General features: G+C 62.6%; 1 protein-coding gene across 1 annotated transcript in view; it reads left to right on the top strand.

The window, feature by feature from the left end:
• The first annotated feature begins 648 nt into the window (after nucleotides 1-648).
• The window catches only part of RPTOR (regulatory associated protein of MTOR complex 1), a 61,862-nt gene continuing 37,587 nt past the window's right edge, over nucleotides 649-24,923 (top strand). Inside the window, exons 1-3 of the mRNA XM_056115756.1 lie at nucleotides 649-835; nucleotides 20,647-20,749; nucleotides 23,394-23,476. Of these exons, the coding sequence (XP_055971731.1) occupies nucleotides 674-835; nucleotides 20,647-20,749; nucleotides 23,394-23,476 (348 nt within the window). The 5' untranslated portion in view covers nucleotides 649-673. The remainder of the gene's footprint in view (nucleotides 836-20,646; nucleotides 20,750-23,393; nucleotides 23,477-24,923) is intronic.

Genomic DNA, 24,923 nt, shown 5'->3' on the forward strand with positions numbered 1-24,923 from the left:
AACTCTAGGAAAATAAATGGATTAAGCGAAAAACTTCAATTAGGCAAGAGATGCGTCGCCAGGAAAAGGCAGGACGGGGGGCGAGGCGCCCTCTGAGGCCGCCACGGGCTGGTTTCCTGCGTCCGGGGGGCGGTCTGCGCGGCCCTCGGGCCGAGGCGACCCACCCTCCCACCCCACAGGTTAACCAGCCTCGCTGCGTTCTGTCCGCGGCGTCGGCGAGCGGCGCGGGGTCGCGGCCGGCCCGGTAACCATGGAAACGGGCGGGCGGGGCCCGGGGCCCGGCGGCGCGCGCGCGCGGAGGAAGCTTGGGCCGTCGGCGCCGCCGTAGCGCGCGGGGCATGCCGGGCCGGCAACATGGCGTCCTCCTGGACGCGCTGATGTGAGGAGTCGCGCCGTGGCTTGGAGGCGGAGGGCAGAGCGCCCCGCGGCCGCGTGTCGCCCGGTCCTCGGGCCCGTTCTCGGCAGGGCGGCGCGCGCCATGGGCCGGTGCCGGCCCGGGTGGCAGCAGCTCGGGCGACCGGGGCCGCCGCGGGGTTGAGCAGGGCCGAGTCGGGCCGAGCCCGCGCCGCGCCGCGCCGCTCCGGGAGCCCGGAGTCCGCGCCCCGCACCGAGCCGCCCCGCGCCCCGCGCCCCGCGCCCCGCGCCCCGCGCCCCGACCCCCGCCGCGCCCACCATGGAGGCCGAGTTGCTGCAGACGCCCCTGCTGGGGCTGGGCGACGACGCCGACGCCGACCTCAGCGACTGGAACCTGCCGCTGGCCTTTATGAAGAAGCGGCACTGCGAGAAGATCGAGGGCTCCAAGTCCCTGGCGCAGAGCTGGAGGATGAAGGACCGGGTGAGGGGCGCCCCGCGGTGGCGGCCGAGCCCGCCTCGGCCCGAGGGATGGGGGAGGAGTTGGCCTGGGCCTGGCACTGCACGGAGTGGGGGTTGCCGGGAACGGGGGAGAGGAAACTTCTCCGGACAGCGCATCCTTCTGTCTCCTCTGTTCCGAGGGTCCTCGCCCCTCTGAAATGCGGTTCCCGCTGGTACCCTAGATCACGCAGTCACGTGCAGACTCCTCCAAACGAACCGGTGGGCTTATTGCTGACCTTGGAATTAAAAGCACTGTTGCGTGTTCCCCGTTGGGGTCTTCCTGGCTCGCAAAGAGACCTTGGACTTCTGGGGCCTGGGGGCCCTTTCGCTGGTGATCTGGCCTGTGCCCGCTTTCATCTTGCAGGAGGGAGGGAGGGAGGAAGGAAAGAAGGAAGGAAGGAGAGGGAGGAAGGCAGGCAGGCAAGAAGGAAGGAAGGAAGGAAGGAGAGGGAGGAGGAAGGGGAGGAGGCAAGAGGAGGCACAGGCTCATGCTGCAGCCCCAGGTCTCGGCCAGGCCCTTTCCCTCTCCACACCCCCTTCCTGCCCTTTGTGTCCCAGCGGTGGTCACAGGCGTGAGTAACCGGACTTCTAACCTGACTCGGAATGGCCTTCCCTAGCCTCATGCTGGCATGGTGCTGACCCCTCACTCGTTTGTGCTGGGAGCTCCGGGACCCACCCAGGCACTTGCCCGTCAGTCTGGTGGGCCTGTCCTTCCCCAGCATAGGGCGCAGTTGGGGTGAGCGGGGTTGTTGCTTGGGGGAGACACTGGTGCCCCCATGTCTGGCAGGACCCCGAGATGGAAGCTCTGACTGCAGTCTGGTTGGGGACTTGGGGCGCATGTGTGGTCTTCCTGGTGATACGCCATCCCCTGAGGCCGTTCTCCTCCCTGATGTCCTTGTGCCTGTTCCAGCCCTTTCCCGGGACCAGTGGCCCTCACTTTGGTGTTGCAGCTGCTGGAGCTTCCGTGGGGGCAGGATCACGTCCTTCCACAGGCTCCTCTGTCTTCCTGGGGCCCCATGCCCAGAGCCCCCCGCCCTGCCTACCTCCCCCTGCTGTGCTTTCATCACGTCACTCCTGTTCCTGCTGCAGATGGAGTCCCTGAAATCCATCCCTCTCCCTCTGCTTCCCTGTGGCTCAGAGGGCCTGTCTGAGCTCCTTCCATGGCCTGCAGTTACTCCAGCCTCCTGGTCACGGTCAGTGGCGGACAGAAGGCTCTGTCCATGCCAGCCGAAACCTCTGTGGCGTGGCTGCTGCTTACTCACCCATGGCATCCATATACAGAGTCCTCCTCATAATGTCCCTGTGCCGAGTCCTCCCTCCTAGGGCGTCCCTGTGCCGAGGCCTCCCAGGGCATTCCCATGCAGAGTCCTCCCTCATAATGTCCCCGTGTTGAGTCCTCCCTCCTAGGGCATCCCCATGCAGAGTCCTCCCTCCCAGAGCGTCCTTGTGCCGAGTCCTCCCTCTCAGGGTATCCCTATGCAGAGTCCTCCCTCCCAGGGCATCTCCATGCAGAATCTTCCCTCTCATAATTTCCCTGTGCTGAGTCCTTCATCACAGAGTGTCCCTGTTCTGAGTCCTCCCAGGGCATCCCTGTGCCAAGTCCTCCCTCCCAGAGCGTCCCTGTGCCAAGTCCTCCCTCCCAGGGCGTCCCTGTGCCGAGTCCTCCTTCCCAGTACTCCCTGTGATGAGTCCTCCCTGTGCTGAGTCATCTCTGCCAAGTCCTCCCTGTGCTGAGTCCTCCCAGGGCGTCCCTATGCGGAGTTCTCCTTCCCAGAGCATCCCTGTGATGAGTCTTCCCTCCTAGGGTGTCCCTGTGCCGAGTTCTCCCTCCCAGGGAGTTCCTGTGCTGAGTCCTTCCTCCCAGGACTCCCTGTGCTGAGTCATCCCTGTGCTGAGTCCTCCCTCCCAGGGCGTCCCTGTGCCGAATCCTCCCTCCCAGAGCATCCCTGTGCCGAGTCTTCCCTCCCAGGGTGTCCCTGTGCCGAGTCCTCCCTCCCAGGGAGTTCCTGTGCTGAGTCCTCCCTCCCAGGACATCCCTTTGCAGAGTCCTCCCTCCCAGGGCATCCCTGTGCTGAGTCCTCCCTCCCAGGACTCCCTGTGCTGAGTCATCCCTGTGCTGAGTCCTCCCTCCCAGGGCGTCCCTGTGCCGAATCCTCCCTCCCAGAGCATCCCTGTGCCGAGTCTTCCCTCCCAGGGTGTCCCTGTGCCGAGTCCTCCCTCCCAGGGAGTTCCTGTGCTGAGTCCTCCCTCCCAGGACATCCCTTTTCAGAGTCTTCCCTCCCAGGGCATCCCTGTGCCGAGTCCTCCCTCCCAGGGAGTCCCTGTGCTGAGTCCTCCCTCCCAGGACATCCCTTTGCTGAGTCCTCCCTCCCAGGGCGTCCCTGTGCTGAGTCCTCCCTCCCAGGTCTTTCCTGTGCCGAGTCCTCCCTCCCAGGGTATCCCTGTGCTGATTCCTCCCTGTGCTGAGTCCTCCCTGTCAGGACATCCCTGTGCTGAGTCCTCCCAGGGTGTCCCTGTGCTGAGTCCTCTCTGCCAGGACATCCCTGCGCTGAGTCCTCCCAGGGTGTCCCTGTGCTGAGTCATCCCTATGAGTCCTCCCTGTGCTGGGTTCTTCCAGGGTGTCCTTTTGCTGTGTCCTTCCTCCCAAGGCGTCCCTGTGTGAGTCCTCCCTGTGCTGAGTCCTCCCTGTGCTGAGTCCTCCCTCCGAGGGTATCTCTGTGTGAGTCCTCCCTGTACTGAGTCCTCCATCATGTTATCCTGTTGCTGGACCCTTGCAGAGCCCTTCCTGGCTTCTCAGAGCTTCTCTGCCTTCAGGAGACCAGGACCTGCCTCTCTCTCTGCGCCCTGGCCCCTTGTCTCTGCCCTGGGCCTCCAGCTCTCTGGAGAGGGCAGCTGTGCATCCCCTCCCCCTTCCGATTTCGGATACTTCCCTTGGGAGCAAACCTTTATCATGGACCGGGACTTTGTGTGTGCGTGGCTGGCCGATGGGAAGGACCCATTTCCGGGTGACCCCACCACCGTGGGGAACTGTCATCTGCTGGTGACTGAACGTGGTCTTCCATTCAAGGCTGTGCCAAGGTAACATTTGTGGGGCCCGAAGTGGGAGGAAGTGCAAGTCGGAAACTAACGGTGGGAGCAGACTGGATCACAGTGTGTCCGGACCCTCCCTGAAGGCCGGCCAGGTTTCCCTGCGGTCCTGCCTGCAGCAGTGTGGGCCTCGGTGCCCTCCCCCCTGCCCTCCTGCGTGTGCGTGCGCCGGGCTCTGGGGCTCCGCAGGGTCTTCTAGCTGCGAGAGGGCGGGGACCTGGGGTGCAGGAGATGGGGCACCTTGTACACGGCACGGCTGCCCTCGGCAGGCTCTCGTGGCAGGGACTGGGTGGCTGCTTCCAGAAACAGTCGGGGTTTTGCCGGTGTAGGAGGCTGCCTCTGTGTCTCCCTGCAGTTCCAGGAGAGAAGGGGGAAGGGGCTCTCTGTGAGGCTATGCCCCACCCTCTCAGGGAGCCCCCGCCCAATTTCCTGCTCTCGCCGCCCGCCCCCGCCCGCCTTAACGTGAGGCCCTGCCCCAGTGCCCGCCCTCTCTGCGAGGCCCCACCCCTCCCCGCCTCCTGCCCTGCCCTCTTTGTGAGGCCCCACCCCACCCTCTCCGTGAGTCCCACCCAGCTTCCTGCCCTCCCTGTGAGGTCCCGTCTTTCCGCCAGGCTCCGCCCCTTTCCTGCCCTCACCGCGAGGCCCCGCCTTCCCGCCAGTCCCCGCCCCTCTCCTGCCCTCACCGCGAGGCCCCGCCTTCCCGCAAGGCCCCGCCCGTGGCCCGCCCCCTGCCCTGCCCTCTCTGCGAGGCCCCGCCCCCCGCTGACCAGGTTGCACCAGCCATGGCTGCTGTGCAACAGCTTTTTGGTCTTTTTCTGGAGGGTGGTTTTGGGCCACACCCGGCGGTGCCCGGGGCACATTCAGGTGGACCCGGGAGTGTATGGGGTGCTGGGGACGGCAGTGGGTGGGTGGGCATGGCGCACCCCCTGCTGTGCTGCCCAGTGCCCCTAGGAGCGTTTGACTGTGGCTGAGTGCATAGGAGCCAGCCGAGCTTTTCCTTTGAACAGTGAGTGTGAAAGCCACGATGAGCGTGACTCACACAAGCTTCGAGGGAATGAAGGGGCTGGTCCCCAAGGGCAGCTTTGCTGGGCGAGATGCAGAAGTGGGTGTCAGACAGATGGAGGGAGGCTGGGGGGTAGACAGAGAAGTCAGGTGGCAGCGCTGTGGGGTCTGGTCCAGTTGGTTCCTGCCGGTCACCTTTTCCATGTCCTTAGGGCTTGGTCGCTGGACAGAGGCGTGTGCTCACTAGTTGGGAGGAAGGCTCCCTTGGCAGGCCTGCCTGCTTGGCCCCCCACATCTCCTACACGGTATATGGCTTCAGTGCCACCTTGCTCTGGGACTTGCTGAGAAAGAACGTGGTCACCGAGTGCCCGCAGCTGAGCCGTTCTCGCGTAAGAGCTCTGGGGGCTCATGGCCCCGGGAACCAGGAGCAGCACGGTGAGGGGGCTGCTGAGTCTGGTGCCAGCCACAAGGGTGCTGGAGGCCTGAGCGGGGGTGCGGGGTCTGGGTCTGCGTATCTCTATGTCTGTGTGTCTGTGTGTCTGCCTGAGCGTCTGCGTGTCTGTGAGTGTATGTGGGTTACAGTCTGTGTGACTGCAGGGCCGTGGTCTGTGTGTGGACTGTGTGACCTTCCCTTGGCTCTGTCACGGGAACTCAGGCACAGGCGACCTGCTCCTTAGGTGCTGGCGCCTGCTGTCAGGAGCTGCTGACTGCCTGAGCCTTCTTCCTCATCACCGCTGGGCTATATATAGATGCGTCCCGGGCACTGCTCCATCGGACATGCTTTCCTTTGGGGAACACATGTGTCCGGTGCCGCTGTAGCAGATGTGTTCCCTCAACGCTGCTGTCATCAGAGATCCCTGTTTTGGACACTCAAATGGTGCCAGGCAGTCAGGGCCCCCGACGGCCAGTTCTCTGTGGGCGGTAGGTTCAGAGTGCGGCCCGGAGGTGCTGCGGGGCCCTGCTGGGTGTTCGGGGCTCAGGTGGTGCCAGGGAGCTGGCTGAGGCCTCTGCTGTGCCCCCGCCTGAGCATCCTGCGTTTAGAGGCGGGGGCGAGGGGGGCAGCCCTGCTGCCCTGCTGGGCCCTGAGATCTCTGTTCTGGGCAGCGCTGCCCCACCTCTGGTTCCTTCTGCATGGAGGGAGGCGGGTGAAGGCGCCGGGACTCCCTGCGTGGCACTTACTGCCCCAGGTGCACCCAGTCTGTGTTCCGTGGGAATCGGGGTCCCCTGGGGGCGGGACTGCTGCCCCTCCCTATGGAGCTGTGGCGGGTGCAGGGCAGGGGTGGGTGGGCTGGCACAGGTGGTACTGTTGTGCCCAGCATCACGTGGGTCACCCACTCTGCCGTGTCCTGCCTTGAGTGTCCTGCCCAGGAGCCCTCGCTCCGAGGCTCTCGGCCCTGGACTCCCCCATGCCCCTATGCTGCGTCCTAGGCCGAGGCAGTGTCCACTGGGCTGACCCCTCCCGCCGTCCTGGAAGTGGCTCCCGGCACATGTGAGTGGCCGGCTCAGGTGAGGCGTGTCCCCAGGGCGGGGTGCTTCCCGGGGTTCCCGTGACCCTCAGTGTCCCCCAGGGCCCTTTCGTGGCTGGGAGTGGGAAGGCATCAGGCGGAGGAGATTCCCAGCGAGGACACGGCCAGCCAGACTTGGTGTCCCCTTCTGAGGGCCTTCTCGGCCTGTGGGTCAGAGGTCACATGAAATCCCCTGAAGCACCTAAGCGGGTTTCTAGCAAATCCTTAAATCCTTTCCCATTTTGGCGCCTCGGGGCTAAGTGGACCCTTGGCTCCGACCAGCTCATGGTTCCAGCAGTCACTGGTCCCTTGGGTGCTAGTGGCTGGTGGGGTCCTGCCCGGAATCGCCGAAGCTCTTTACTTCCTGAAGCCTCTTTCTGGTTTTACTTATTTTTTTCGTTAACAAAATCAAGAGAAAATGCACAAGGCCCCTGTCTGTAGCTGACCAGCGTTCATGAGAGCAGCGGGTGGGGCACGCGATTCAGCCTAGGAGAGGCGCGCCCGCCCCTCCACCCCTTCCCCTGCTGGGCTGGGCCCCATGCGGGACTGGCTGTCCCCTGTGCGGGGCTGAACACCCCCCAGGCAAATGCTGGCCCTCTTCTGCTGTGCCCACTGGCCTGTCACTGTGTGTCGCTGTCCAGTGGGCCGCTGCTGCCCGTCCTTCCCAGGGGCTGTCGGTGCCATTCGGTTCCTGCCTTTTCTTTATTCCATCGAGGGGCTGTGCATGTTCCAGCCTGTGCCGTCCCTCAGGGGGACCGTCTGGGAGTCAGCCCCGAGTTCTGCCGGCTGTGCCCCAAACCAACAAAACCAAACAAAACGTGAGGTTCAGGCCTGGCTCCCATTCAAAGCAGAGAACTTTGATTCAGACTGTTAAGTAATTTTCTTTATTTTACTTCTAAGCTGGTCTCAAGGCTGGAGAGATAGTCCAGGCGGTCAGGTCCCCACCGACCCAGCTTGACCAAGCCCCACAGCTGAAAAACCAAAATCAAAACCAATTTTAGTAAATCAGCTCTTTGGAGAATTCTGCCAGGTTCTCACAGATCTCAGCTGGCCGGGCCTCCAGACGCCCGTCCAGTCCACTGCCTGCTGTCCTCTGAGCAGGGTCCTCCCCCTGGCCCTCTCACCTGTGTCCTTACTGTGGCCCCTTCCCGTCCTACTGCTGCTCCCTGTCTTTGCCCCTTCGCAAGGTTTTCACTTGTGACCCCTTTGGAGTCCTGGGGCCTCCGCGGCGTGCGGCCAGTGCAGAGCCTCTGTGACCCCCCTCCGCCCGCTGCACCCCTTACGCGCTCCCTTCTCTGACTTGCTGTTGTTACTGCCGTGAGTCTGGTTTCCCGACCACACCCAGTGCTCCGGGCCAACTCCTGGCTCTGTGCTCAGGGGTCACTCCTTGCGCAAGGCTGGTCTCAGCCCCTCTGCTATTTCTCCAGCCTTATTTTTCAAGCTAAAAAAATGTGTCGTTGGCCACACCCGGTGTGGCTGAGGGATTGATTACTCCTGGCTCCATTCTTGGGGCGGCCCTGGCGGTTCTCAGGGATCGTGTGAAGCTGGGGTCCATCCCGAGGGCCCCTTTGAGCCCTCTTGGCCCTGCCTTTCCACCTTTTTGATGGAAAGAGGCAGCAAATTCCAGTTCTGTGCCGAACAAACTTTTTACTCTTCATAGGTAAATTGAAGGCGTGAACTGATGGACCCAGCATGAGGCTTTTTTTTTTCTTTTTGGCTCATACCCAGTGATGCATAGGGCTTACTCCTGGCTCTGTGCTCAGGAGTTACTCTTGGCAGTGCTTGGGGGACCCTATGGGATGCTGGAGAGAGAACCCAGGTGGGCCGTGTGCCGGGCAAGGCCCTCCCCCTGTGCTGGGGCTCGGCCACCCAGCCTAAGTCCTGATGCTCAGTTTGGCCCCACAGGTTTTCATTGTTTGACTCAGTTGGTCTCGTCCTGAGTGATGCCAGGTGGTTCCCTGCTCTGCCCGCCGTCTCTGCTGTGTTGGGCAGGCGCCCTGTGTGGGCCTGCCTTGGTGTCAGAGACAGGGACTGCTGCGGCTTACATGTGTGTGGGCACATGTGTGAGCACACGTGTGCGCATGTGCGCCCCCTCTGACTGCTGGCACCTGCTGAGACCTCCTGTGGGGAGGGGCGTGCCCACCTACTGGGGGCGTCTGTGCCCCGGGGCAGTGGCCTGGACCCCTGAGGCTGCTGCCTGCTGAGGATGCGGGTGCTGACAAGCGGCTCATCTTGAAGTGGGAGGGGGGGTGCAGACGCCACGTCCGGCCATGTCAGCCTTAGTGCAACCTCGTGCGCCCCTGGACCCGGGTCAGCTGCCCGCGTCCTGGCCCTGCCTGCCAGTGCTGGGAGAAGGCGGGCACGGAGGCCATGGGCGGCGTTGCCGTTTCCCTCAAGGTGTTCCTCAGTCGCTGGCCACCTCCGCACTTCGATCCTGTGACCTCGCTCACACTGTTTGGGTGGTCGCTTGCCGGGAGGCCTTCGCTCCTCACCTGTCTTGCCAGCCCAGGGAGGCAGGATGCTTGTCGGGGGGACTTGCTGGTGGTGCTGGGTGGGAATCTGGAACCCCTCTCACCTCACCCCCATGTCTGTCACCTCCGTGTTTGGCGGGAACAATCCTAGCGCAGCCCCCGGGTGTGTGGTCCTGCGTGGGACACCCTCGGCTGATCTCTTTTCCACGCTTTTGTATCCTTGGCATTTTTCACAGGTCAGATTTGAGATATGTTTTCATTCTGATAACATGAAACAACTGAAATATGTTTTCATGCTGATATAATCAGCGCAGAGATCTTCACTTTGTCCTTAACTTTTCCACGGCCTTCTCCATCCCCCACGTTGTCCTTACTGCCCGTGTGGTTTTGCTGTGGCCAGTGAAGCTCTGGTGGGCATTCCGGTCTGATGTGGGGAGCAGTGGCCTACCGTGTGCAGAGCAGGTGAAGTGGCGGCTGGTGCTGGGGACGGCCATCGCCTGCCGACCCTGTGCCTGGCTCCCAGGGCAGCTGTCTCGGGCGGAGGGGCCGGCTAGGCCCGCCTGTGCTGAGTGCAAGGGCTCCTGTGTCGGCCGTCCCCAACCCTCCCCGTGGTGGTCAGCCGGGACCTGCTCTCCGCTGGCCATTGTCTCCGGAGGCTTTGGAACCCAGCCAGACTGCCCAGTGGTAGACTTGTAAATGCTGAGAAGAGATTTGGCTCCTGGAGGCTCATAGGCTGGACATGGCCCATCCCTAGGCCCACGGGGTGGACACAGGGCCAGGCCATGCCCAGGCTCAGAACCCCCCTCTCCCCCACCATGAGCAAGCTGTGTTTCATCTTATTTCCTTCTTAAAGAGAATTTTTTTCTCTCTTGACTGTTTTTCCCCCTTGATGTTTGGGTCACACTTGTGATGCTCAGAGGTCACTCCTGGTGGTGCTTGGGGACCATGTGGGGTTCCACCCACTGCTCCAGCCCCTTTGCCTTCTTTTTTTTTTCTTTTTTGGGTCACACCTGGCAATGCACAGGGGTTACTCCTGGCTTTGCACTCAGGAATCACCCCTGGCGGTGCTCGGGGGACCATATGGGATGCTGGGAATCGAACCCCGGGTCGGCTGCATGCAAGGCAAACACCCTACCCGCTGTGCTATTGCTCCAGCCCCCCTTTGCCTTCTTTTTTAATGTTTTGGTGGGTGGGTGGGGGTCCCACTTCCAGCCTGTCCTCAGGCTGCTCTGGCTCTGGGCTTGGAATCTCCATGGGGGGATGGACGTGGTAGCCCCCCCCCCCACCCGAGACTAGATTCTGGGCGCTCTCTTGTATCTGCCTTTTTTTTTTTAACTTAACATTAAACTCTGTATTCCTCTTTTTTTTTTTTTTTGCTCTTTGGGTCACACCTGGTGATGCTCAGGGGTTGCTACTGGCTCTGTACTCAGGAATCACTCCTGGCGGTGCTCGGGGGACCCTATGGGATGCTGGGAATCGAACCCGGATCGATCGTGTACAAGGCAAACGCCCTACCCACTGTGCTATTGCTCCAGCCCCTGTATTTCTCCTATTTAGATAATCTGGGAAAAAACCTTCTTGGTTTTGTTCCATAGTAACCTAAAATTATTTGCTGTTAAGCTGTAGTACCTCTATTTAGACCAGCTTTCTATTATGCTTTTAGACTCTTTCTGATGTTTTACTGTTGTTTATAATGTAATGATAAGAAAGCTTGTCTTTTCTTATTCCCCGTTTGTCCATGTTCTTTTATTTATTTTGTTTTTGGGGCACCCCAGTGGTGCTCATTACTCCTGGCGACCAGAGTAATGTCAGGAGCACCAGGGAGGCATTACTTACTCAGTGGATTATCTCTCTGGCCCCTTTTTTATTTAAATTTTGTTTGTTTTTGGGGATCATACCCCCCCCCCCCCCCCCCCCCCCCCCCCCCCGCAGTGCTCAGGGCTGACTCCTGGCTCTGCACTTGGACCTCTCCTGCAGGGCTCTGGGATGTTTGGGCTGATGTCTGGGCTGCCGGGGATGAACCTGGACCTGCCGAGTGCGAGGCAGACGCCCTCCCTGCTGTGCTGTCCTGCGCGCTAGACACCCCGCCCTCCGTGCCTCCTGCCCTCCGTGACCCCCGCCCCTTCATGCCCCCCGCGCTCCGTGCCCTTCGCCCTCCGTGCCCCCTGCCCTCTGTGCTCCCCGCCCTCCGTGCCCCCTGCTCTCTGTGCCCCTCGCCCTTGTGGGGGTGGGCCGTGGCTCAGCCTCCGGGCGTGAATGTCTGGAGTTCACGGGGGCGCTGACCTGGCCTCTCTCTCCCATCCTGGGGCAGGTGGTGGCACAGTAGGGCCGCTGTGTCCGGTGGGAGGGTCAGCAGCCAGCCTGGTTGTGGTTTTGTGGGAGGAACGGCGGCAGGCTGCGTGGGTGAGAGGTGGGCCCCAGGATCAACCAGTGGGGGTCTCTGGGCCTCCTGGACAAGGGATTCAGGTCGCTCACACGAGGGGCTTGCGGTGGGCTGGGCGTCGGCGGCTCCCGGCATGTCGTCCCGGCAGAACCCGGCTGGCTGGGTAGAGCCTCCGCGCGGCTCCTTTGATCTGCCATTCGCTTAGAAACATGTTGTCATGAGAAAATGGGAATTTATGCTTGAACTTCGAGTTAAATCAAGTCTTTGGAAGACGGTGAGTCATGAAACTTTATTAAAATAAATGATCTCAGAAGTGTTGGGTGTTTACTGACAAGATGCTGCTGGAGTTCAAACATTTAAAATGAGCCACATTTATTTATATCAACTCATAAAGCCTCAGGAGCCACAGGGCTGGGCTCGGCATGGCCCAGGGGGGTGCATGGCCGGGGTCTGCATGGCCCAGGGGGGCTGTGTGGCTGGGCTCTGCATGGTGGGGGGTGAGCCATGTGGCCAGGCTCTGCATGGTGGGGGGGGAGCCATGTGGCCAGGCTCTGCATGGTGGGGGCGGGGGGCGCATGGCTGGGTTCTGCATGGTCCTGGGGGGCCGCGTGGCCGTACTCTGCATGATTGGGGGGGTGCACGTGGCTGGGCTCTGCATGGCCCAGGGGGCGCTGCGTGGCCGTGTTGTGTTTCCTTCCTTGTTCCATTTTGCTTTCCCAGAAGAGGAAAAGGATCTGCCTCTCTGAAGAGTTGTGGAGAACGGGGTCGTGGTGGGGGGTGGGGTGGCATGGAGAGTGAGGCTGTGTAGGTCTGAGGCCGAGGGGGGCTGGGAGGGAGGGTCTGAGTGCTTTCAGAGGTGGCTGCTGCCTGAAGCCACGCAGGTTTGCCTGGCGCGGACACCGTGAGAGTTCGTGGGTGGGTGGGCTCGGGTCTCCCCTGCTGCTGGAGCCAGGTCCTGGCCCACGCCCTCTGCCCTCCAGGCCTGGTCTTAGTGCTGGGCCTCGGTGAGAGCCGGGCAACTCAGGAGAACTGGCCCGTGGGTCCTGGGGCCCCGGCCTTGGGACTGGGTGTGTGCCCAGGGTCCCCGTCTCCCTGCCCCCGCCCGGCCGCCCCGCTGCTGCCTGAGAAGCTTCAGGGTTGAGGCTTGGTGGGACCTGGGCGGGAGGGGCGCTGACGCTCTTGCTGTGCGGGTTCGAGCCACGACCACCACCAGGCTCTCAAACAACCCCAGCCGCTCACAGGGAAGGCCGAGCGGGCACTGCCAAGGCCTGTCCCCTCTCTTCGGGCTTGCGGAGAGCTGCGCGGCCGTGGCAGCCACCAGGCGAGGCCGAGCCCCTAAAGAGAGGTGCACGCTGGTCGCGGGTCTCCGCTTTTGCCTCCCTTCCGGAATGTTCCTTTCTGCACTTTGCCCTGGTGCCTGGGTTGGCAGGGCTGCCGGCTGTGTCTCGCATGTGTGGCCACATGTTGGGGCCTGCGCGCCTCAGCTGGGTCCTGGCCCTTCACCTGACCCCAGGCTGCTGCCCGGGTCTCTGGCCAGCGTTGTCCCTGCGTCCCGGCCTCCCATCAGGGGCTCTTGGGGGGCTGGGGGCGCTGCCTGTCCTCCTAGCTGGACCCTTCTCAGTCTTGCTGCAGGGCATGGCCTGTGAGTCAGCCATGAGGGCGCCCGGGGCGGTGGGTGGGTCGGAGCCTGGGACAGCCCTGCTGTCTGCCCGCTGCGGGCTCTGCGGAGTGAAGGACACTCCCGAGCAGGTGGGGGCAGGAGGAGGCACGGCCTGTGGCTGAGCCTGGATGATCAAGGCCGATGTGGCAGTGGATAGGACCCCAGGAATCCTGGCCTCGGGGGGGGCCCTCTGCGGACCGCGCCTGCCCACCTGACCGGACCCAGGCCACTGTGCAGGTACGTGTCCGGCTTTGCTGTCCAGAGTGGGGCGGGAACCAGAGGGTCAGAGAGGATGAAGGACTTGGAGACCTAGGCCGGGGGCAGGGGAGAGGCAGGTCCGCCAGGGGCCCGAGGCCCAGGGGCAACAGCAGTGTGGGCAGCCGTGACCTCTGCAGAGCGTCCGCTGGCCATGGACTGGGGAGAGGTGGGTTTTAGCAGCCCTGATCTGGGGTTTCCGGGCTAACACCGGCAGGCTGGACAGTGGGCACTCATGCTGGCCTGTGCAGGAGAGGGCAGAGAAAGTGGGTCCCCATTCCAGGTGACCTCAGTGTCTGGGGTGAGGTACACCTGGCACCTGAACCCGTGCCCAGCGAGGGGCGGGGTGGGGGGCCAGTTCTGGGCTGGGCCCTCCCCCCCTCGGTGCTCAGGGTTGTTGGGACTCTGCGGGGGGTAGAGTGGGCCGGCGGCTACCTGGGCTTTCACACTCCTTTCTGGCTGGTCTCACGTGTGAACAGCTGGGGACGAGGGGCTGCTGTGCCGGCCAGAGACTGGGGCTGGCTCCAGGGGAGGCCGAGCACTTGGGGGCCAGGAGGGGGACACGGCTCCAGCCCTCGGGGACACAGAGGGCACCAGAGGCCGGGTGTGGCCCAAGAGGAGGGCAAGGCTCCCCTGGTGCTGGGAGCTCGGAGGGGGCGGCACCCTGGGTCTCGGGAGGGGACTTGCACAGAGGCCCAGGAGACCGCTGAGGCTGTTGGAGTACACGGAGCTTAGGTTTATCGGATCGCACTCATCACAGTGCTCCTGAGTCACTCCCATTACTTTGTCTGCTTGTAACCACTTCTATGCTCTCTTCCCCAACCAATTTGTAAGGTCTCATCCTTCTTAGACACTGAAGCTGTACTGTAAGTTAATATTGCCTTTCTCCGCTCCTTATGTCTTTTGAGCAGTTTACCTTAATGCAATGTCCTTTTGTATAGATACAGGAAGACAATTAATTAATATTATGCTTTATAACTTAGGATTTAATTGGCTCTGAATATTATTCACTCCTGGGCATCTGCCTTCTCAACTTAAGCCTCAGTTGCCCTCACTTCCTAGCACTCCAAGGGCAGGGTCCCGACGTGGGACTGGATGGAACCAGGGCAAGCCGGTAAGTTATGTGCTACCCTGGCATCGCGATGGGCCAGGCCAAGGTGCCACGATTCTTAACTATAAGTTAAGAGTTTGATCATAGGCAAATGATGTCATGATCCAAAAGTAACGATGAGACTAGGGCCCTGCTGCTAGGAATAGGAAAGATATCTGGCCTGAGCACTGCAGTCTGAGATCGAGATGGCCCTAGGAGAGCAATTCTATAAGCTCAAGATATTTCTTGCTGTATCCATACAGAATGATTAATATTATGTATGCTTATATGTTGGTTGGACAAGGAGAGGAGAACCAACACGTCCTAGGAGCAGTTTTCCTGTGTGTCCTGACTAGCTTGGATGAGACTGCTTTCTCCCCTTCAAACTGCCTTCAGTAAATGATTTCAGTATATTGAGGTAGTTTCTCTTATCTCACAGGAACCTAGCTGGCCTTAGGTATACAGATCCCAGGTGCTAAGCCAGGCCTGGTCTTTGGGATGTAGATGCCTGGCTCCAGGCTGGCTGATTTTGGAGATTCCAAGCTCTAGCAGACTGGTCTTTGTTGTGCTAATCTAAGTGCTTGTAGCTTGTAAAAAGGTGAGGCCAGGATTACTGGCCTGCGGATGTAAAGAAACAATGTATGTTTTGCCTCAGTGTTCTTTCTGTAACTCCTTTTGATGACATCACTATATTGCGCCCTTTAGAGGTACTATGATCTATATAAGGGAGATTTCAGGGCTCTCTGGGGGACACGTGCATCAGAGAACCTGGGAAGATGGGGCTGAGGACAGAAGCTGAGAGAACAAAGGCGCACGTGCTTGAGGATTTGTGAGGCCTCCATGACATACATCTCTTCCATGTAATAAGCGGCTGCTAAGACCAACCAGCTTGGCCCCATTTCCTTCCTTCGCCTGACCATCGCCATCGACCTCCGTGGAGGGGGGAAACGGCCTGACCGCCGGCCTTTTTATTTTTTGTGTGTTTACACATGAGGCTTCATATCTCCTTGAGCTGAGGGGGCTGGGTGGTTCTGAGGGGCAGGTGGGCCGCTGGTGGAGAGCTGGGCCCGCTCGGAGGGTCAGTTCCCATGCAGAGCCGGAGCTGACAGCCGCGCCTGCCATCCTGGGCCACTTCTCCAGCCTGTCTGTGTGACCGGGTCGTCCCCCGGGTTGGGACTGAGCCCAGAAGGAGCCGTGCCCACCTGCGGCTCAGCCAGGGCCTCTCTCGGCCGCCCTTGACCTCAGTGGCGTGAGGGGTGGTGTCCCCTCTGTGCAGACGCTGGCTCCCGGCAGGTGGTCGTGCTGGAGGGCCAAGGGGAGCCCTTCCCTTTCTGTCCCCGCCGCTGTCCTTCTGAGCCCCTGGGGCTCGGTGTGGTGGGATCTGACCCCTGCCTCACTGTTCCCTTGGTGGCGGGATTCTCTGCGGAGGAGAATGTGCTCTCTCTAAGCAGGTAGACTGATCCACCCTCCCCGAAAGTGAAAACTCAGCCCAGAGAAAAGCAGCGGGGGTGGGTGAGGTGGGGGGATGGCGCTCAGCTGGGGGATCAGCGGGAGCCCACCTTCCGGGAAGGGGAGCCCTGGTGGGGGACACACACTCATCCTGGCTGGCCTGGTGCTTGGGGCTGACAGGGACACACACACTCGCAAGCGCGCGCACACACACACACACAGACTCATCCTGGTAAGCTTGAGGCTCAGGGCCTGGAGAAACACACACACACACACACACACATCCTGGCCAGAATGGGGCTCCAGGCCCACAGGGACACACACACCTACACACACAGGCTGGTCAGCCTGGGGCTTAGGGGTTGCAGACACATACTCGCGTGCATGCGTGCGTGTGCGCGCGCGCGTGCATGCGTATACATACACACACACACACACATACACACTTGTTCTGGCCAGCCAGGGGTGCATTGTGTGCAGCCTTGTGAGTCGGGGAGGGAGGCCCATGCTGTCACAGGCCTTCCCTGGAGTGGGTGCTCCCTGTCTGTCCTGCGCCTGGGGCGGGTGCTCCCTGTCTGCGCTCTGCGCCTGGAGCAGGTGCTCCAATCTGCTTCTGTCCTCTTTGGGCGGCATCACCTGGCAATACCCACATGGCCACCGCTGTCCCCTACCAGCTTTGTGCTGCTGTCTCTCCACGTGCACTGTCCCAGCCTCTGGGGACGTGGGGTTCAGCCCGTGGCCTGGCCCCGTGGGGTTCTGTCTTTGACTAGTTGCTCTCTTCTGCTTCCCTTGCCCACCCAAACCTTCTGTTCCCATTGACTGTCCGTTCATCTGTCTGCGCTTGGCCTTTTGGGGTCTGACCCCATTGAAGTTCGTACTGGTGGTGGTTTGGGGGTGTCCGGTGGTGCTCAGGGTCACTCCAAGCTCTGCACTCGGGTGGCTTTTGGCGGGGCTCAGGGGACCGTGGGGGGTTCTGGGGGTTGAGTCCGGCTGGCCACACGCAAGTTTGACGCCCTCCCACGGTATGATGTTCTGGCCGGACTTTAATCGTTTTTCTTCTGTTCCTGTGCAAGTGCGCTGCGTCCCGCTGAGTCTGTCTGGTGGCTAGCAGGTGTCCAGTTGCCTGGAGGCTCGGCCAGCTCAGAAGCCCAGCTGTCCGTGCCCCGGTGGCCGCTCGCTGATGCCTTTGTTTGGGGCCACACCTGGCGGAACTCAGCTCCTGGTGGTGCCAGTATGACCTCGGGCTGAGCCCTGTTGGCCACCAGCAAGCACGTGGAAGAGCGGGGGCTCCTCGGCAACTCTCTAGCCCGCGTCTCCCGCACACGTGACTGCTGTGGCTCTGTGGGGTCTTGGCCATGGGCAGACCTTCTCTTTCGTCCCCACTTTGGCGAAGCGGCTCTTTCTCCTTTCACGTGTGTGGCACAGCGGCAGTAAGGAGGAAACTGTCCAGGGGAACTGCAGCCAAGCCTGCATGTTGCAGGGCCTGATGAGGCGGGATTGGGCCAGGCGCTTGCCCAGCAGCGGCCACTGGGTGTGGGGTCTGGCACTGTCCCTGGGTGCAGGCACGTGGGTGACGCAGTGGTGCAGCGGCCACCCCACAGCTGGGGGGTCCACCCTGTTGGGTACATGCTGGGCTGTGCGCACTGGGCGGGTGCCACCAGACCCAGGTGAGATGCAGGCGAGAAGGGCCGGTGCTCCCCGCTTGGTGCTCCTGCTTGGTGTTTCCTGCTTGGTGCTCCCCTCGCAGAGAGGCCCCTGAGAGCCAGCCTGTCCCCTCTGACGGCTAGAGTGGTGACAGCTTATCGCTTCTCAGGCTTCAAGCTTTGGAGAAGGGAAGTAAGTGGGCAGGTGGTGGCTGGCCTGCGCCGATATGCGGCCCCTCCCTGAGGTTCCAGTGCAGGCTGGCCAGTGCTGACCAGCCCCCGCCTCAGCCCTGACCCTCGACCCCCACCCCTGTGAGAGCAAGCAGTGGCCTCTCGGAACTCGGCCCCGCCCACTCAGGTGTGCACCGGGCCTCTGCAGTAGCCGGGCTGCAGGATGAGTGGCTGCAGGGGTGGGTCCGGAGGGCAGTGTCTGCCTGAGTCAGGCTGGGTTGGGAGCCGCCCTGGCTGGGGGCACGGCCTGGAGCCCCGTGACTCTGCCCCTGTCCCTGCTGTGTGTGTGCCCCCTCCCTCCCGGGACGAGTGAGCAGTGTTCCCGGAAGCCTCTGTGCCGGCAGTCAGCAGCCTCTTCCCACTCCGGATTCCCGGCCCGGAGATCCCTTACCTGATGGATTTGCATGATTGTGTTTTGTGGTGGCTTTGTGGGAAATTCTTTGAGGCCTTGTTTGGATTGTGTCTCGCTGCCTCCTACTCCCACAGCCTCCCAGCTGCACGGGGGCTTCCGCCGGGTGCTGGGGTGGGGGGGGCTCAGAAAGTCGCGTCTCCCGTCTCCCGGGGAAACGGCCACTCCCCTGTCCTGGTGGGGTTCGGAGGCTGTGGAGCCTTTGGGCTTCGGGGGCGAGAGGCCTGTCCCTTGCCACCACTCCCTGCCCATAGCACAGTGCTCCAGGCCACCTCCCGCTTCCTGTGGGGATCCGGTCCTGGACCCTGGAGGGCAGCTGTCCTCCCATCCTGGAAAGGCCCAGAACCGCATCTCACAGGAGGGCCCTTCAGATGGATGAATGGGCCTCGGGCTGGGGGTCTCAGGGCTCCTGGGGGCCTCAGGATGGGGGGCTTTGGGGGTTGGGGGTATCCTCAGGGCTCCCGGGTTCCTGGGGGTCTCAGTGCTCAGGGCTCTGTTTTGTGAGGTCACACCCCACAGGGCCCAAGGCTTACTCCTGGTGGGCTTTGTGGTTCAGGGGGTGCCGGGACAGAGCCTGCCTCAGCCCTGCAGGGTCCGCAGCCAGGGCCACACCTCTGCCAGGGTGTTGTCTGCAGACCCCTGTGCGTGGCCACTTGTCTGTGAGCTCTGGGAGGACAGGGACTCTATTCCCAGTTTGTTCTGGCCCTGTCCTCGTCCAGGATCTTGCATCTACGTGGGCTCAGACACCCGTGGGGCACGCGCTAGGGCTCTCCCAGGCCGTGTCACTCCCAAACAGAAGTCACCGCAGAGCCCCCTCGGCATATACCCCCAAAAGCAAAATAAAAATCAAATTGTCGAGGCCCGAGGGATCCTCAGTGGTCGCCATGACAAGGACCCCCCCGGCACCCCATGGGGTCCCTGGCGGGCCAGGGGCAGCCCCAGCCCCAGTGGGGTGCCTCAGTCACAGACACGTCTGTGAAACAGCCCCGGCCAGCAGCCAGCCAGCAGCTTGCCCACCCCGGCCATCTTGCTGTGCTCTGGATTAGTTTCTGCGTCCTGGTGGCGTCTTGGCTCCCTTGGGATTGTCGGTTCTGGGTGGCTGTGAGGGGGTATCCTAAGCGCTGCTCTGCTGGGGGTGGGGAGGGGAGCCCTTGGCGTCCGGACTCCGGCCTGTGGGACGGGAGCTGGCTCTGACATGCTTCCCCAGGCTGACCGACTCTGCAGAACCAGCTGAGGGCATCCTGCTCCCTTGGACCGTCCCAGGGACCACCCTGCCGGCGGGGACGCCCCCTGCTCCTGACCAGGGGCCTTCCGGGTGCCCGCCACCCGCCTCCCGGGCAGAGTCGCCCTCACACTGGGCTTAGAGGAGTGGAAAACCCGAATCAGACTCTGGCTGCGGGAGGCGGTTCCGGCTCCCGGCCCAGCCTGCTTGGAGGCCTGGGGGGGCCGGGGTGGTGGTGAGGGCCTGTGTGGGGGTCTGTGGGGAGCCTTTGAGGGGCTTGTGGGGGCCTGTGGGGGCCTGGGGGGAGGGGGCCCGCCTAGTTCCTGCTCCCTGCCACCAGGTGTCCAGGGCGAGCTCTGCAGATGAGCTGTGGGCCAGGTGGGCTGGGTGGGCCGGGTGGGCCGGGCCTCCCCCAGAAGCCCCCAGCTGCAGCCCGAGACCTCTACAGGCTGGCGGTTGCTCCCTTTGGCTCCTGGAGACGATGGTTCGAGCCAGAGAGGTGCCCTTGGGATTGGCCTGGGGCTGTGATGTGATGGTGGCCCTGCTGTCCCCGGGGTCACTCTGGTCCATGGTGCAGGGGCTATTCCCTCTCAGGGGTCTGAGGAGCCCTGTACACCAACTGCAGCCTCTGCCCCTGGCCCCGACCTTGGGCAGGGGGCGCCAGCGTGTGCTGACTTTGGGGGAGCTGGGGGGTGGCGGGCCCAGCCCCAGAGGGTAGCTTGGGGACAGCAAGCAGATGGTTTGGTTTGGAGGAGAAATGTGTGCAAGTCCAGACGGGAATCTTAGGCACTTTTATGCAATATTTGGTACATTAGCTTTGATAGCCTTATATTCTTACTGCTATCGCCGTATTATTAAAGCACATTAATCCAGAGAATCTGAAAGGCTAACATAGGGATGCAAGCGAAACGCCAGAAAGACCCTTTTGGGAACAGCCGAGACTGAGCTTTCTGAGCCCGCGAGAACAGGGTGCGGCCACGGGCCCTGCTGCCTGGGACCCTGGGCCACCCCTGCTTCTATCTCCATGCCGGAGCCCTGTGTGCCAGGTGTCCAGGTGGGGATGGCATCTGAGTGTCAGGATGTCAGTCCTTGCCGTCATGCGCTTGCTGTGTGTTTGTGTGTGCGTGTTCCTGGCAGCGGGACCCCTTGGGGGGCTGGGCAGGGCCTGGGGCTGCAGAGAGGGGGCTGGTGAACCTGGCTGCCAGGGCCCAGAGGGTGTGATCAGACAGGGACCAGAGCCCCTGGGGCACGGGGACAGGCCAGTGTCAGGGACAACAGTGGGTGAAGGGCCACGTGGGGCAGTCGCTGGCTCTGGAGCCCGCAGGGCCTGGTGGGACGGGGGATGTCCCCGCCGAGAGGCCTGGCCTGAGTGTGTCTCCGCTTCCAGATGAAGACCGTCAGTGTGGCCTTGGTGCTCTGCCTGAATGTCGGTGTGGACCCCCCGGATGTGGTGAAGACCACCCCCTGCGCACGCCTAGAGTGCTGGATCGGTAAGCTGGGGACCCCCACACGGCACCGCTCGCCTCATCTCTCCACTGCCTCCCCAGGCCAGGGGGTGCAGCACTGGGCCTCGAGCTGTTGGCAGGGGACGACCCTTTGGGGTCCGTCCTCCCCTCCCTGCAAATCTCCCTCCCTCTTCCCCATTCTCCCTCCCTCCCCTCTCCTCCCTCCTCCCCCTCTCCTCCCTCCCTCTTCACCTCCTCCCTTCCCCCTCCCCTCCTCTCCTTCCTCTTCCCTCCCTCCCCTCTCCCCCCCCCCCACTTCCTCCTGTCCCTCCTTCCTTTCAGGGCAGGTACATTGGCCTTTCACTGCCTGGTATTGGCTGAGTCATGGTTATGAACCAGCCGTGTCCGTGTCCGGCAGCAGCCCCTCCTGGTGTCCCCACAGGCCACCGGCCGGTGCCTTTCTTTCTGGGGTGGGCTGTTTGGTTCGGGTGCAGGGAAGGCTGGCCTCTGGACGAAAGGTGTCACCCGCTCTCCTGTCAGGAGAACAGTTGTGGTGTTGAGCACGGGTCCCCTGGTCGCTGTCAGGAGGGGCCTCTGCAGGGGGCTGCATGGGAGGGCAGTGTGTGTGTGTGTGCGTGTGTGTGTGTGTGTGTGCGCGCGTGCGCATGCCGCGCACGTGCTTGGAGGAGCATTGTCGTGCTGTGTTCTGGGTGTCTGTAATGTGTATCTGAGTGTGTGTGCTCCCACGAGTGGTGTGTGTGCAATGCATGTGTGTGTGGTGCGTGCCTGCGTGTGTGCGGTGCATGTCAGCATGTGTGAACTCTGAGTGTGGTGCATGTGTGGAGCATGTCTGTGTGTAATGCATGTTTGTGTCTGTGGTGTGTGTCTGCATGTATGGTGTGTATTGTATGTGATATGTGTCTGTTATGTGTGGAATGTGTGGTGCACGTCTGTGAGTGTGTGGAATGTGTCTCTGGTGCATGTTTGTGCACATCTGCCTGTCTGCATTCTGGTGTGTGTGTATCTGGTGCTTGTCTGGTGTGTATCTGCTTATGTGGTGTGCGTGTGTGGTACGTGTGTGTCTGTGTGTGCGGGTCTGTGTGTCTTTATGTGTGTGTCTGCGCATGTGCGTCTGCACGTGTGTGAGTGTGTCTGTGCATGTGTGTCTGTGTGTATGTATGTGCATGTGTGTCTGTGTGCGGGTCTGTGCCTGTCTATGTGTGTATTTGTGTGTGTGCGTGTGTATTTGTGTGTGCGTGCGTGCGTGTGTATTTGTGTATGTGTGTGTGCATGCGTGTGTGTCTGTGTGTGTGTGAGTCTGTGTGTGCGTGTGTGTGTTAGTGGCCAGAAGCCTGTGCCCTCTGCAGCCCTGGCGTGGGTCCTTCTTGCTGGGGTCGGGCTCGTGTTGTCGTTGTCCAGCTGTCGCCGTCTCTGCTCCCCCCTTTATCCTGACTGTCCCCTCCCTCTGGTCTCTGATGACCCCTGGCCATGGGCCCTGGGCCCTGGAGCAGGTGTGGGACCTTGCAGCACACTGGGCAGTACCATGCCTGCCCTGGGGACCTGTGGCCACATGTGCCCCTGACCCTCAGGTTCCCCCCAGGCTGCATCACCGGGAGGGGAGGGGTGTCTGTGGCCACGACCTATGCTCAGGGCCCCTCGCCTCTCCTCTCTCGGGCCCGCACCCCCGGAAGGGCCAGTCGGGCTGGGGCAGGAGAGTCCGGCAGGCCCGAGGGGGTTCTCGGCCGGAGTGGACAGGCCAGGTCTGACTGCGTGTGGGGAGGTGTTTGAAGAAGTCCCCACAGGCCAGCACATCCGGGAGACAAAGGCCAGTCTCGCTTCTGGGGCCTCATCCCTGGTCTCCGTCATGCTGACCCACATGTAATGACCACTAGTGAGCGATGACCCCAAGTAAGCAGGAAGGGTAGTCGCCCCCTCTGGGATGGACCGTCCGGCTGTAGGAGGGTCAGTCACCTGCCCCCTGGACCGTCCGCACAGCTGGTGGCTGCCCTTCCTCTCCGTGTGGTGGTGGCTGAGGCCCTTGCCAGCCCCCAGCCCAGAGGGGTGGTAGGCTGTGCCGGCACGTGGACGTGTGACCATCTCAGTGTCCGCGACAGCCACCACAGCCCCAGATCCTTCCTGCCGCCCGCACGGCGCCTTTGGAGGGCTGTGGACGCCCGCGCGGGGCCTGCCTTCTATCCCCCATGGAGGGCCCGGGCGCCTGGACTCCTGCGGGGTGGGGGTGAGCGGAAGCTGGGCCGGGCTTTGCGGTTTCATGGCAAGAGGCGCTTGGTTGGGGAGCGGGGCGTTCAACTTGCGGGTGTGATGTGTCTTAGCTGTACTTGGATATCAGGGGCACAGCTTGGTACAGGAAGAAGTAGAGACACTCAGTGGCCCGAGTGCCCCTTTTCTGCCCCGTGTTCTGGCCCAGTGGGGCCGCCAGCCCCTGCCCCTGGCCTCGGTGCGGGGAGTTGCTGCTGGCAGCTGTTGATGACGGAGGGTGCTGGGGACATGGGGGGCCTCCTCGTGCTGCTTGGGAGATTTAGGGACCTCCTGGTGCTCCTCAGCCACCCAGCGGTCAGCCAGCCTGGCACTGACAGTCCTCCTGGGCCGCAAGGGTGGAGTGTGCTGGGGCCCGCTCCAGCCTGACCCCCGGGGGCCGCGTGTAACAAGCCTCTCTCTGCTCCCGCAGACCCTCTGTCCATGGGCCCCCAGAAGGCCCTGGAGACCATCGGCGCAAACCTGCAGAAGCAGTACGAGAACTGGCAGCCCCGGGTAAGCACTCGCGCCCAGGAAGTCCTCTCCTGCCCCTCTGCCCCGCAGCCCCAGGCCCCGGCTTCTCTCCCGGAAGTGGGTTTCAGTCCTCATGCGCAGAGCTGACCCTGCCCCAGGGGCATGTGGCTGGGACCTCTGTCTGAGGAACAGGCTCGTCACCCCCAGAGCCTATTCCCGCGTTAGCAGGTGTGACGACTCTGGCAGTGCCAGAAGGGGCTCTGTGGGTCTGTGGAGCCCTCCTGCTCGCCGGCTCTGTGCCTGTGTGCCTCTAGGAGGGCAGCGCCAGGGCCACCGTGCCATGCCCAGGGCTGCTGGGTGGGTGCCACGGGGCAGTGCCTGGTCTGGTCTCCGCCCTCTGTCCTTTGCTTTGAGCTGCCTGGTCAGCAACACCTTCACCCCACTCCCCCCTCCCCCCCGCCGCCTCCCTGGCAGGAGATTCGGGATCCTGAGTTCATCAGAGGGGCTGGTGTGTGGTGCTTGGGCCACACCCCGTGGTGCTCAGGGGTCACTCCTGACCTTGGGGGCCACGTGGGGTGCCGGAGACTGAGCCTGGCTTGAGGCCAGCGTCCTCCCCATTGTGCTGTTGCTCCGGCCCCCAGGCCCCTTTTCCCACACCAGCTCTTGGCTTGCGCGTTCTCGGTGTGTCAGCCGGCCAGCCCTGGGTCCACCACCACGGGCTGTGTGCTGCTGGGTTTGCCCGCGCTGCTGTGGATGGAAGTCTGCTGTGTACCTGCCGCGCCCAGCTCGTGCTCTGAGCAGTGGGCAGCTCTGAGCAGTGGGCAGCTCTGCCCATGCCCTGACCACGACCCCTCTGGGCCCCTCCTTGCCCTCCTTCCATCGCTGCCGCCTGGCCCAGGCCCCGAGTGGGCACAAGTGGTGGCCTGCGGACGTGTGAGAGGCTTGCACGGGGTGGTCTCCTCTTGGTCCCCGTCCGGCAGGGGTGGCAGCAAGGACCGGCCTGCCGGTGGCTGAGGTGCTCCGGCCCTTGGTGCCGGCAGGGTCAGGTGAGGCTGCACTGCCCCCGGCCCGGACTCTGGCCCTTCCCCACGCTGCTGCCCACCGCGCCCTGCTCCAGCTGCCCCATCTCAGTGTCCCCCTGCACGGTGTCTCTGGGGGCAGTGGGGCTGTCCCTGTGTCCCCACTGTGCCGAGGCGGCTATGGAGCGCTCGGCTGCGCGTGGAGGCCGGGCCAGCACAGGACCCTGGGACGTGGGGAGATGGTGCGTGGGCGCGGCTGACCCCAGCCCGGCCATCTGTGCTGGGAGGGCTGTGCAGGGCAGCTCGCCGTCGCCGGCACTCCCAGTGCTCCTCGGCTTGTCAACATGCGTGCCTGGGAGTCTCGCCTTCTGGCGGCAGCGTGGGTATATATAGCGGCTCACTCATTTGCATACGCGCCCCTATTAAGTGGCTGTCGGGCTGTGAGTCAGCGCTGGTGCCGTGGGCAGGGC

The sequence above is a fragment of the Sorex fumeus genome, unplaced genomic scaffold, assembly GCF_029834395.1.
Source record: "Sorex fumeus unplaced genomic scaffold, SorFum_2.1 ptg000029l, whole genome shotgun sequence".
Taxonomy (NCBI): Eukaryota; Metazoa; Chordata; class Mammalia; order Eulipotyphla; family Soricidae; genus Sorex; species Sorex fumeus.